A 14,646-nucleotide genomic window follows, 5' to 3' on the forward strand; every position below is an offset into this window, starting at 1 on the left:
GTCACATTGGAAGGACGTCTCAAGTGGAGTCCCACAAGGATCTGTTCTGGGTCCAGTGTTATTTAACATCTTTATTAATAACCTGGCTGTAGGAATAGAGACCATACTGATCAAATTTGCAGAAGATGCAAAGCTAGGGGTGGGTTGCAAGCACTTTGGAGGATGAAGTTAAAATTCAAAGGGATCTTGATAAATAGAGAACTGGACTATAGACAATAAAATTCAACAAATACAAATGTAAGGTGCTACACTTAGGGAAGAAAAAACAAATGCACAGATACAGAATGGGGGATAACTTGTTTGGCAGCAGCACTGCTGAGAAGGATCTGGGAGCTGTGTTGGATCACAATCTCAACGTGAGGCAACAATGCAATGTTCTTGAAAAAAAAAAGCAAATGCAATTTTGGGTTGCATTAACTGAGGCACAGCATGCAAATCACAGGAGGTGATAGTACTGCTCTACTTGGCGCCGGTTAGGTCTCAGCTGGAGTACTGTGTCCAATTTTGGTCACTGCTGTATAGAAACGATGTAGAGAAACTGGACAGGATCCAGAGGCGAGTGACAAAAAAGATCAAAGGGATGGAATCCAAGCCATATGAGCAAAGGCTAAAGGAATTGGGTATATTTAGTTTGGAACAGTGGAGATGAAGGGGAGACATGATAGCAGTCTTCAAATACTTGAAAGATGGAGAAAAAATGTTCTCTTTTGCCACAGAGGGCAGGACAAGAGACAATGGGTTCAAACTACAGCATAGCACATTGAGATTATATTTTAGGAAAAACTTCCCAACTGTAAGAACAGTAGGACAATGGAACAAATTGCCCAGGAAAGTCATAAAATCTCCTTCACCGCAGCTTTTCAAAAGGAGGCTGGATAACGATCTGTCTTGGATGGTTTAGACACAACAAATCCTGCATCTTAGTAGGGGGTTGGACTAGATGACCCTTGTGGTCCCTTCTATGACTCTATGGCAGCAGCTTTAAAAATGTTGGATTTCATTCTGCTTTCACTTACCCCAATGGTGAAACTATTGATTTCAGAGAAGTTATTCCTGATTTACACTGGTTTCGCACAATCAAGCCCTTTGGTTTTATGTTAAACAATTTCTTGGAGCAACATTTATACCATTGAAGTAATGATGTGCTAAAGCCATCCCCTCAAAGGGATTATGGGGTCTGCATAAGCCTGTTTATACATTTCCTTTGTTGTATTTTATATATTTGATATATTTTACATATTCAGAGCAATTTAAAAAAATGTCAATAATGTACAAATTAGTGCTGTTGATTAATCACAGTTAATTCATGGGATTAACTCAAAAAATCGCAGTTAAAAAAATTAATCGTGATTAATCACTTTTAATCGCACTGTTAAACAATAGAATACCACTTGAAATTTATTAAATATTTTTGATGTTTTTCTACATTTTCATATATATTATATTCTGTGTTATAATTGAAATCAAAGTGTATATTACTTTTATTATAAATATTTGCACAGTAAAAATGATAAGCAAAAGAAACAGTATTTTTCAATTCACCTCATACAAGTACTGTAGTGGAATCTCTGTCATGAAAGTGCAACTTACAAATGTAGATTTTTTGTTGTTACATAAAACTGCGTACAAAAACAAAACAATATAAAACTTCAGAGCCTACAAGTCCACTTGGTTCTACTTCTTGTTTAGTCAATTGCTAAGACAAACAAGTTTGTTTACATTTACAGGAGATAATGCTGCCCACTTCTTATTTACAATGTCACCAGAAAGTGAGAACAGGCATTTGCATGACACTTTTGTAGCTGGCATTGCAAGGTATTTACGTTCCAGATATGTTAGACATTCGTACGCCCCTTGATGCTTCGGACACCATTCCAGAGGACATGCTTCCATGCTGAGGACGCTCGTTAAAAAGAAATGCGTTAATTAAATATGTGACTGAACTCCTTGGGGGAGAATTTTATGTCCCCTGCTCTGTTTTACCTGCATTCTGCCATATATTTCATGTTATAGCAGGCTTGGATGATGACCCAGCACATGTTCATTTTAGGAACACTTTCACTGCAGATTTCACAAAACGCAAAGAAGGTACCAATGTAAGATTCCTAAAGATAACTACAGCACTTGACCCAAGGTTTAAGACTCTGAAGTGCCTTCCAAAATTTGAGAGGGATGAGGTGCTTTCAGAAGGCTTAAAAGAGCAACGCTCCGATGTGGAAACTACAGAACCCGAACCACCAAAAAAGAAAATCAACCTTCTGCTGGTGGCATCTGACTCAGATAATGAAAATGAACATATGTCAGTCTGCACTGTTTTGGATTGTTATCAAGCAGAACCCGTCATCAGCATGGATGCATGTCCCCTGGAATGGTGGTTGAAGCAGGAAGGAACATATGAATCTTTAGCGCATCTGGCACATAAATATCTTGTGACGCCGGCTACAACAGTGCCAGGAGAATGCCTGTTCTCACTTTCAAGTAACATTGTAAACAAGAAGCGGGCAGCATTATCTCCTGCAAATGTAAACAAACTTGTTTGTCTGAGCGATTGGCCGAACAAGAAGTAGGACTGAGTGGACTTGTAGGCCTAAAGTTGTACACTGTTTTATTTTTGAATGCAGGTTTTTTTGTACGTAAGTCTACATTTGTAAGTTCGACTTTCATGATCAAGAGATTGCACTACAGTACTTCTAATGAGGTAATTGAAAAATAATATTTCTTTTGTTTTTTTACAGTGCAAATATTTGTAATAAAATATATATATAAAGTGAGCACTGTACATTTTGTATTCTGTGTTGTAACTTAAATCAATATATTTGAAAATGTAAAAAACATCCAAAAATATTTAAATAAATTGTATGCTATTATTGTTTAAAATAGCGATTAATCACGATTAATTTTTTTAATTGCTTGACAGCCCTAGTACAAATATACAAAATATTACATTGTTCTGAAATCATATCTGGATGTTAACCTACAGAGAATCATTTGCATTAGCCACAAGAAAGAGGCCAATCTTTCCACAGTTGAGGGACACTTGGCAACTTGCCACCAGTTCAAAGGCCAGATGTAATTTGTAAAGGCATTCAGATTAAGGGGGAGGATCACAAACTGGGACCTGCATTCTCCACAGGGCTTACCTCTATATTAAAGATGAGGGCTTTGGCTTTACTTTGGCCCACGTGGTAACAAGAATATAACAAAAGACAGGAAAATATATAGTATCCAATAAATCCTGTGTATCTCAAAATGATAAGCTAAAGCAAGATTCAATGAGGCACACAGAAGATACGTAGGAGGACAGACTATTCCTGTTGTGTCAAGTACTAACTTCGATATGAATTGTGTTCTGATGGCTGATACAGTAGCTGTCACTGAGCAAGACTGATGCTATGTTTCATTAAAAGGGGAGAGATAATTGTTTATTCTGCAAGCATGTACACGGAAGAAGGATTTCTCTTTGTAGTTTTTAAACTATAGGTAACTTCTTCCTGGAATCTGTCTCTGTGTTAAAGCTATCAATTGGATTTTGAAAATGACAACGGGTGCGAGCTTGTGACTACAGCTTTGATACGGACAGAAGTAAAATGCTTTGGCTAGTACTTGGCACCTCACAGTACTTAATGAGGAACTGCTTTTATCTCAAGAATGTTGGCCCTTCCAAGTGGTATAAGGTTTTTTTATCACACGGCTACAACGTTACTGCATATATTCTGTCACTGCTGCATTAAGTTACTTAAAAATGATTTGCAGTTACAGTTCATACTCTAGCACTTTTCATGCAGCATACAATGAAATCACATTAGATTAGCTACAACATTTGTTAGAGAACCTGTAGAACATATTGATTTTGCACCTTTTTCTGTTCATTTGTTATGATTTTTCTTCCCAGTTCCATTTAGTGGACAGACACTAGGGGAGAGATTTTGCAGGGAACAATGACAGTGATCGTCACAAAATATTCTCACTGTTTTAATTTGTTACTGTGGCAATGTCAAAGAGGATTCCAAATGGCAGACAGACCTACTCTGACAAAACAGCAGGACAGCAAAAAGGAGTTTTCTCTTGATCTAGGAAATTAGGAAAGCACATTGAGCTCAAAATGATATAACTGTGCCTATATCCAATGTGCACTGCCATTACATGGGCTTTGCAACACATGATTAGGGCTGTTCAAGATGGGACTGGCTAAATAATAAGGAAACCTCTCCAAGCGCTACGGAATCAGGCTGTAATTTCATTCCGGGGGCCCTGGTGACATAAACCATGTTAGCAAAGCTCAAGTGATTTGTCAATGTCACCAGAACCCCGAGGTGGAATTACAGCTTTAATTTACGGGTGTTTCAGGGATTCATTTCATATTAGAAATGGAAATCTGGTGTGCTGCTGCAAACCACTAGAGGTGCTGAATTATTGTAAAGCTGCTTGTCGTTGCTTGAGCTAGTAAAAGGATGTGTTGCTGCTAAAAACCACAGGAGGCAGCAGAACTGACGGTAGTGTTCACAGAAGTGTTTCAAAATAACGATATATTTTAGTAACTTGTAAAATTCAATTTCTTATGGGTCAGTCTGGACAATGGGTAACGTGGTTTTCTGCCTGCAGATGGAAGCAAGGAATTCAAAGAAATGTTTGATGTCAAACCCTATCAAGACAAGTTCCACTTAAAGAATCCAGTTCATTTTTGGTCTCTAGTTGCTTGGCTGAGCAGAGCTTTGAGCTACTTACACTAGGAGGCTCGAGGCCCCATTTTTAGAGATGCTGAACACCCACAATACCAGTTGAAGCCAACGTGAGCTACAGGTGCTCAGAAACATTTTAAAAATCTTTCATCTCAATGATTTTAAAATGTACTGAACTTTAGTAGTTAGATTCTTTCTAGAGGAAAAAAAATAATTTTTTTTATTTTTGGCTTCCCCCACCTTTCTTGTCCCTAAAGCTATTTGGTAGGAACAGCCATCCAACCTTGCATTTCCTGTTATTCACTGAGGCCAACTTTTTCCTGCAATCTTGTGGTCCCCAGAACTAGATTCCACCTCAGTTTCCCATGCCTGTGGACATGAGTGGCTCAGCTTAAAGGTTTTCAAGGCACGTGATGCATTCTAGCACCCCGACCACTTGGGAAAAAAACAGACTCCCTGAATGCAATCTTTGGTTTCCACCAGGGCTGACATGACCCTGTCTCAGCCACTAGCGGAAGCAAAGGTCTTTGATCCAGCAGCCCACAGCTCAGCCATGCTAATTTACCACTCCCAGAGAAGTAAGGTGAGCTCTGCTGAGAGGATTTTGCTTCCTTTAGTTTGCAAAACTAGCCATATTTTCCAGTCTCTAATACAACTATGAGTGCATTTTGTGACTCAACAGATGGGATTTGAAGCATTTTGCTATAAGGAAACTAAAAGCTGAATCAAAATCGTATACTGAGGTGTTGGGGGTATCAATACACATGACCTTTTAAAGTGAGGAGTATTGAAAAGATAGAATAAAAACTTTCCATTATAAAAAATTTGGGTAAGTCAGTAATTCAACATCTGGCTCCATGGCTTAAGTAGGGACTAGAAATGTCAAATAATACAACTACTACCACCACCACAATATAGGGTCATCTCTTGTGACTAGATCACAGAAGGCTGTATCTTCCACAAATATAATTTTTTAAAGGGGATGGAAGAAATTTTTTTATAGATAGCACAGAGATTGTTTCCAGTGGAACACAGATCAGATCAGTCCCGTAGTCAATATAGTCCAGTTTCCTGTCTCCAAAAATGGCTAGTATCAGAGGCTTCAGATGAAAGTGAAAGAAACAATGTTGTGGACAATTATAGTGTAATTGCCAAGAGTGGAAGTTTCTTCCTAATCCCCATTAATGAGTGATTGGCTCATGCCTTGAAGAGGGAAGGACTCTTCTTAATTTTTTTATCCTCTCTAATGTGAATGTGGATGTTCTCATTATCTATATAAAATTTTAGTTCAATTTTGAACCTACTAAGTGCTCAGTCTCGATATCTTGTGGCAATGAGTTCCATTGAGTAAAAGTACACATTGCTATATGGGGACCTTTCAGGGTCACTGAATGTCCGTGGGACAGAAGAAAGAATTATTGCTATGTAATTCCCAGCATCAATCCTAGTGTTGCCTTTAAAGATACATCTTAACATTTGCCACTCCCAGAGCGCCCAGTATATTAACTGATTTTAACGAGAGACTGTGTACATGTGTTAGCAGATCAGCCACTTCATGCTTAAGCTCCTTCAGGACTCTGGGGTATGACCACGTGGGCCTAGCGATTTCTTATTCTTTAATTTATCAGTTTGTTCCAGAACCTTCTCTTTTGATGCCTCAATCGCTGATAATACCTCATCTTTACTACCAGAAAAAGACTGGCCCAGGAAAGGTTTTTGCCTACTACTCTCTGTGGTGAAGAATGAGGAAAAGTAGTAACACAGCTTCTCTGGAATGCCCTTATCCTCCTTATTTCCTGCCTTTATTCTCCGGTAATCCAGCAGACACCAATTCTCTCAGGTTTGCAGCTTCTGATTTATTTAAATAATTTCTTATTTATTTTTATTTCTTTGGTAATTTCCGAGTTTCCTTCTTGTATTTTACCTGTCACCAGCGATGCTCCTTTCTATTAATCTCCTAGTGTTGCATTTCCATTTTTGAAGGATACCTGGTTGGCTCAAAAAAGCATGTGAACTTTACCATCTAACTCTATTTTTACTTCTTGGCTTGGGCTCATACTTTCTGAAGTCCCCTTTCTAGAGTTTAATGGCCCTGGGCTAGTTTGGGTACAATTCCTTTGCTGAGGATGTTGAACAGGTCAAGAAATATTAAATTATTGGATGATTTCATGAAAGCTGAATCGCTGAACTGGGAGAACTGTGTTGCTGTTTGCATGGATGGTGCTGCTGCTATGACAGGCAATAGGAGTGGTGTTGTAGCAAGAATCTGAGCCATAAACCCACAGGTAATTGTAACACACTATGTTGCATCGCCAGGCCCCTGCATCAAAGAAAATGGAACCCAAATTACATGATGTGCTAAATGCAGCTGTGACAGTTGTGAATTTTGTAAAGTCCTGGCCTTTGAATTCATTCCTTTTTGCAAAGCTTTGTTTAGAAATGGGCGCTGGACATGACAAATTATTGTTTCATACAGAAGTGTGTTGGGTACCTCGCGACAGAGTACTGGAAAGAATTTTTGAGCTTTGCAAAGAGCTGCTGGGTTTTCTTTCTGTGCACAATCCCAAGATCTCCACAAACTTTTCTGACCCGATATGGATTACGCAGCTTGCATACCTCGCAGACATTTTTAACTTGTTGAATGCGCTGAACCTGTCCACACAAGGGGGCAGTACAACCATACTGTAGGTGAGTGACAGAGTGCAGCATTTCAGAAGAAAGTAGAGATTTGGAAAACTAGGCTGAGCAGTGGACCCTCAGATCTGTTTCTGCTTTTGACAGAATTTCTGGATACTCACAGAATGACAATTGATTGTGTGAGAGACAGGATCGTTGCTCACTTTTCAACTTTGGCTGAGCACTTCACTGTTCACTTTAAAAATATCAACATGGAGGAATATGATTGGGTTTGGGATCCATTCTCCACTTTTGCTATATCATCTTGCCATTTGAGTGGAAAAGCAGAACAGGAGCTGCTCGAACTACTTGTGCCCAAACACTGAAAATTAAGTTTCAGGAACAGACACCTTGCCAGTTTTGGCCAACTGTTGCTGCAGTGTACCCAGTTTTAGTTACAGAAGCAATAAAAGTGTTGCTACCTTTCCCAACAACATATATATGTGAAGCACCATTTCTGCCATGCCAGCTATGAAGATAAAGTTCAGGTCTCCACTGGAAGTGGAGAGTGATTTATGAGTTTGCCATCACACCAAGGACAGATAGACTCTGCAGTAAGAAGCAGGCCCACCCATCACACTGATATCTATAAGTACTCTTCTACTCTTTTTCGTAAAGCATTACTAACAGTACGTGTTTATACGAACTACACAGATACTTTTGTCAATCAGTTTCTCGGTTGGGGGGTCCATGATTAATATTGCATTTGAAAAGGGGTCCGTCAACAAAAAAAAGTTTGAGAATCTCTGTCTTAGTCTATGCTTCCAATAAGTTAAGGTCTAATGGGACACTTGCTGCTATTACTCAGGACTGGTCTACTCTAGAAAGTTAGGTGGGCTTAATTACATTGCTCAGGGCTGTGAAAAATGTCACTCCCTCTGCAATGTATTTAAGTGGACCTACGCCCTGGCATAGACACTGCTAGGTTGATGAAAGAATTCTTCCATCGACTTAGCTACCAGCTCTTGGAGAGCTGGATTTACTACAGTGATAGAAGAACATATTCCATCGCTGTAGTAAGTGTGTACACTACAGCGGCACAGCTGTAGTGCTGCAACTGTGCCATTCTAGAGTTTCTAGTGTAGACGTAACCGATGTGGATATTAGAGCCTTCAAGATGCAATAGCATGTCACTGCACTACATAAATGCTACAATCAACTAGGGAATTTTTCTTGGCTTATATTGAGTCATTTTTAAACCAGGCACAGACATAACATCCTCTTTTTTGGGGGGCTTATGCCAAACATTTGTAAATTTGCAAATGAGTATTAAGCAGTGCCAGATAATATTCTAGTCTAATTTTTAAAAGTTAACCCTTTATATTATTTTCTGATCTCCAAACAACTAGACTGGAAGCAGATGTTCTAGAACAAAATGACATGATCAGAAGACATTACACTCAATTATTAAAATACTATTTAATATTCACCACAACCTGTTTTAAAGAACAACAATGTGTTAAAATTTTAAGCCAGGAGGGATCCGAGTACACTATATAATGTATGTGATGCAGCTTGTTTATGCAACATTCTGACAGATACAATTAATCTCGTGAAAACAACCATGGTATAACATAATAGCATATTATCTTTAAAGTCAAAGAACACATTTTTTCCTGTGAGAATGAACACTTAACTAAAACACACAATCTCAGGATGTAAATGAAAGCTTGAAAAGAACAAAATTTACTCTAAAGAACAATTTGAAATTCTAGACTAAAAAATGCAGATTCTATCAAGAATAGGGGGAAAAAGTCTAACCTCCAAATAAGAGAGTAAAGAAAGCAATAAGTACCTCCAACAAATGCATCACCAGCTCCATTGGTATCAATGATTTCACTCTGGTCACTGTCTAAGACTGGGAAAGCAGTCACTTCATTTTCTAGAAGAGTAGGAGAAAAGAAAACATTAGTAATTCAGGAACAGAATTTAAAACACCTCACTGCAAAATAAAACAATCAACATGTGAATGTCAGTGCTCAACAACTCAATTTGGACCAAAAGGATCACACATTTAGTTTATAAGTCAGTTTATATACCACATGGACATAACTAAGTGACAGAAAAACACAAGAAGATGCAGACACAGATAAAAAGAGAGATGGAGAAAAATCCATCCTGCCAAAACCAGGACCTCCTGTCAGCTGCAGACAACTGATGTAATCTCTAGACTAGCCAGTCAAGGCCTCAGGAAGTAGCAAGCCCAATAGGGAAGACCTACAAGTATCTGCATAAGAAAAGTCAAAATAAATGTGAAATAATCAAAATAATAAAAATGTAAGATAAAGGGGAAAGCGAATACATTTTGGGGTAGTAAAATACTTTGAAACTGCATCTCATTTGAAAATGTGTCTGAGGATGGACCCTAGGAATTCGGAGCCAAAGTAGATTTGGTTTCAAAACGTCCAGTGACCTCAGCCTTCTTCCTTAGCGTTTTTTTTTAGTCTCTCTCCCCTGAAGCTCTCTATCATCTACTGGCACCCATAAAAACTATTTCAACAGATGGATCTAGAGCATCTGCACCTCCAATTCACCAACACACTACAACTGAACAAAATTGCACCACTTCCGTATGATAACTTTAGCAATCTTGGGTTATAAATTTAATATATGCCACTTTCTAGGTGGTAATGTCATAATGACGTGATAAAAATATAACGACTACCTTGTCACAATACCTTGTTAAATTGTAAATTACCCCTGTAATAGAGCCAATGGAAGTTCTGCCTCTGGTATTCAGTGTGCATTAAAATGGTCTCAGCAAACGGATTTCCTTTGGCAGATAGTTAAAAACATTGCCTGTCAGCCAGCAAAACTGAAAACTATCAGAGCTGTCTTCACCCTTTAATTTTTGATAAAAATATACATAACATGACAAATAGTCCCTACAATATGTAAAAATTTCAGGGGTTTAGTCTTTTCACTATCCAGCTACACAGCAGATCATAAAATGGTTCATACACAGAGTACTTGGCCAATACACAGTCACGAACAAAGAATCCCAGGTTGGGAAGCAAACACAGAATTCACAGTCTCAAACCAGGAGCCTCTGTGTGTGTTGCAGAGGTACCAGAAGGATCCTGGTTTCTGTGAAGTGCAGTGTATCAGCTCTACTGCTCTTCACCATCTGCTAATAAGTGAACCAGGCAGATATAATGATGCTACCTCCAGAGGGAACTGTTGGCTGGCCCACCAGAAAGGGAGGGGAGTGTTGGCAACAACCATCAGTGAGAGGCGAAGGAAAAAAGGAAAAGGGTAACGAAAAAATATAAGATGAATATTCCAGTTAAAGAACAGGTTTTAGTCAGTACTTGGTGCATCCTCTCTTTCATTTATAAAGCTATTTAGAAACGCGACTTAAATGCTGTTGCATCACGGTATTCAAGAACTAAGTGTTTCACCCCTTATAGTACTTTAACTGGATTCATTTGAACTGAAAATCAAGGAATACAGGTCTTCAACTCTGCCATGAGAGCAGAGTGCATTCAACCATCTGATAAGGAAGTATAACATATTTTGCTCTAGCTTATGCAAAAACAATCCATAAAGCAACAAACCTGTTAAAGTATCAGGGGGTAGCCGTGTTAGTCTGTATCTACAAAAACAACAAGGAGTCTGGTGGCACCTTAAAGACTAACAGATTTATTTGGGCATAAGCTTTTGTGGGTAAAAACCTCACTTCTTCAGATGCATTGTATTCAAGCAAACTCACGTGAATGAAAGAGCTCCCACCATCATCTTCTCTTTCTCCTCACTTCTCTCCTCCTGAGTCCTTCCCTAAGCTCCCTGTAGTACTCTTAAGTACTGCACTTATAACTTCTGCACTATTCATTCTGTATTAGATATAACAGTAGGAAACTCTGAGTTATTTTAAAAAATAAATGCACCAATGACTTCAGCTGATATAAGCATGCTTTACTCTCACAATTTTCCAGTTTTAAATGGGTCATCCAGTCTGTTCTTCCCGCTTCTATAACTTTATATGTTTTCAAGTGGAATGAGTCAGGATGCTAAGGGTTCAGAAACAGTTTGTCTGGTTTTGCAGCATGTACTATTTTGAAAAGAAGTAGATATTCTTACATATTGCACATGTTTAATACAGACGCTCCCCGGGTTACACAAATCTGACTTACGGAAATCCGCACTTTTGGAAAACGTTCCATATGTTCCATAAGCTGCCTTTTTTTTTTTTGGCGTAATTGTTGGAGATACGTTCCCGACTTACGCAAAATTTGACTTATGCAAGGCGTTCTGGAACAGAACGCTTGCATAAGTTGGGGAGCGTCTGTACAGCAAATTATAAAACTTTCTCTATGCAAATGCTTATTACCACAATAGAATTTAATCACTCCTTTGGACCTACAGTATCAGACAACTGTTTTGTTACAACCTGCAGGTAATAACAACACACATTTAAAATACACTGAAGTAATATTAAGCATCTATCTTTAACCCACACAAAATGAAGTCAATAGGCTTAATTCACTTTGCTATGCCCATGCAGCAGGATATGTGATATCTAACATCACCCACTACTATGAGGGCCCTGTAGTAACCAGGAACAATGGGGTGAATTAAAGATGAACCAGAAGCCTCCACTCTGAATTTCCTTGCTATTGTGAGTTTAATGTTACTTTAATTTCATTTTCATATGTGATATATTATATTATAAATCTCCCAAATCCATCATAGTGAACACAGAGACACCTTGGCTAAGTGCACTGGTCATCAAATGACCTTGCTTTTCAAAGTCAGTTCTGATTTCATTTATCATTCTGACAGCTTATGAAATAAAGAATAATTACATAAGTATTTTGAAATCCAAGTGCTGCTCCTCTGGGCATAAAATCCAGTGTGCTATTTTTAAGAAACAAACCTCTTCTAAGGTAAACACATTCAAATACAGGGCACCCTCTCTATGTTGCTTCTTGGAAGTTAAGGACTGTGTGTGAGAGTTACAGCAGACATAAATAATTAAGCAAAATTTGGTAATGAATATTACTGAGAGCTCGAGTCTTAGGGCTTGATCTCACACTGGTTTCACACGGATAAAATTCCATTGACTTCAACACTTGATTTACACTGATATAAGTATGATCAGAATCAGGCCCTAATGTATTGCCCTCCTATGCTGAAGACAGCTTTATAACACACAGCCTTAGTCAAAGTCAGTTCAGTGGTAAATCCTAGCTGTTACTATTGTTGCATTATGCATGTAGGACCTATCTTTTTTCCTTAGAAAATATGTACACTAATGTATCTACCCAAACAATATGTTTGTAGGTAAAACAGAGCCTGGACGTAATGCTGCAGAACAATATTGACAGAAAAACATCCTTCCTCCCACCCTAATACACACAGAAATTAAAGTTGCCAAATAAATATAGCCAGTTTCATGATGCTAGCTGAAACACTGATGGTGGCTTCAAGTACTACAGGTCTGCCTCTAAACCAAATTAGAATCACAGATTACACGTCTGCTTGTAGTACAGTAATAAACACTAGCAAACAATCATTACATCCAATTAGGCTGAGTACTTTTCTTAACTGGGTCATTTACTAGTCTATCTTGCTCTTAGAAGTAAATTAAATGTGTAAACTTATATTTAATTACCTGTAACAGAACTCTTAAAGGCAACATGTCTGAGTGCCCTTAACTTCTCATTTTTTAAAAAAGGGAGTTTAAAATGCAAAAGTAACTGCTTCCTAAAATAATAATCTTTAGATCCATGGGCAGATATTGATTATATCGATGCTGACAAGCTGGGACACATTCATTTTTCATTTGTAAGCTGAACTTTTTATAAAACAATAACTGTGAAACAGAACCTTCCTGCACCCCCCCCTCCCCACACAAGCAATTTTCTTTAGATCAGGGGCCAAATCCAGATGGAAAGGAAAGGAGAGGGAAAGAAATAGAAAAAAATAGAAAAGATATGAACTTAAGCCCAGAAATATATAAATGGGTCTGGGCAGCTGTGGTGGGGAGAAGTGAGAGAAGTATTTGAAATAAACTCCAAGTCAGCAGAGCAGAACCCGAATTCTTAACCCGCTCCAAAGAAGGGTGAAAAAGAACCTAACAGTGTTTAGGCTTCCACATCATCCTTACATCGAGGTAATCAAAAAAACCCTTTAAATTAGTAGAGTAATAATGTTTTTTTTTCTTGTTTTTACTGCTGGAGGCACCAATGTCATTGATGTATTCCACAAAAGGAAAAAAGGAAACCAGTATCATGTACATTAAGTAGATACTGTCATACCAACATCAATATCAGCACAGTGATGCCCAAAGCTATAAAGAATCCACAGGGATGGTGTAGTGCTCTAAGCCTCCACTTAGAAATATCTAGATCCTATAATGATGGATTTCAAATCTGGCAGGGTTGACTCAGTCCATCATTCCAAGGTGGTTCCATGCCATATACTGTTTGAGTTTTTCATATGTCTGCTCTGCATAGATGTTATAGACTCCATGGCACTTTTGTTGAGTGTAGGAGTTTGCCTTGTTTCCTTGCTAACATTTTTCCTCTCCCACACCCACTTTTGTGCAGTGTGTGGACTGGTGCTGTAGTTATACTGGGCTGATTCTCCTCTCACATTGGTGTAAATGAGGAGTACGTTTGTTGAAGTCAACAACATTAGACAGCGCAAGCAAGAGGATAATCAGGCCCATATTTTGGGGAATGCTTTGGGATTCTTCCAATTAACAAGCACTACACAAAAAATATAAAATAAATATATGAAGAACACATGATAATGGATGCTGTACCATAACTTACTATACATGCAGTTAGAAGACATTTTTTGAATATGTATAAAGAAGTTAAATCTGATATCATAATTGATAGTGTTGCCAAACTGTCTTTCAGTCATCTTGTTCAGTACTTTGGCCATTATTATTGAAAACCATGATGCATGTCTCTGGTGCTAAACGAAATAATAAAGAAATCATACAAATAATAATGCAACATAATTCAATGCAAAAATACCCCAATGATGCTATAGGGCTAAATTTCTCATTTACAGCTAGTCGAGCAGAATAGTACACAGCTGCATTGCCCCAGGAGCAGCCATGGGGAGGAAATTTCACCTCTGAGACAGGAAGATCAGATGTGCTGGTGCCTTGTTGTGGTGGCAGAGAAATGGAGCCAAGGCTCTGCCCGTTCCATGGTCCTTTCCACCTACCTGCATGGGGGAAAGTCCTGGATGTGCAGACTCCATTTCTCCCCTTGTATATCCCGCTTTTCCTCTCCCTTCCAATCCATGCAGAGGAGATACAGGGAACAGGGCC

At 38.5% G+C, this 14,646-nt stretch overlaps 1 protein-coding gene across 2 annotated transcripts in view; it reads right to left on the reverse strand.

The window, feature by feature from the left end:
* The window catches only part of LOC112106601 (adenosine kinase), a 572,976-nt gene that overhangs the window by 22,877 nt on the left and 535,453 nt on the right, over positions 1 to 14,646 (reverse strand). For both annotated transcript variants that reach the window (XM_026653751.1, XM_026653752.1), the window contains exon 10: positions 9,151 to 9,237. In XM_026653751.1, the coding sequence (XP_026509536.1) occupies positions 9,151 to 9,237 (87 nt within the window). The remainder of the gene's footprint in view (positions 1 to 9,150; positions 9,238 to 14,646) is intronic.

This window comes from Terrapene carolina, unplaced genomic scaffold (assembly GCF_002925995.2).
Source record: "Terrapene carolina triunguis isolate 2854851 unplaced genomic scaffold, T_m_triunguis-2.0 Scaffold148, whole genome shotgun sequence".
Taxonomy (NCBI): domain Eukaryota; kingdom Metazoa; phylum Chordata; order Testudines; family Emydidae; genus Terrapene; species Terrapene triunguis.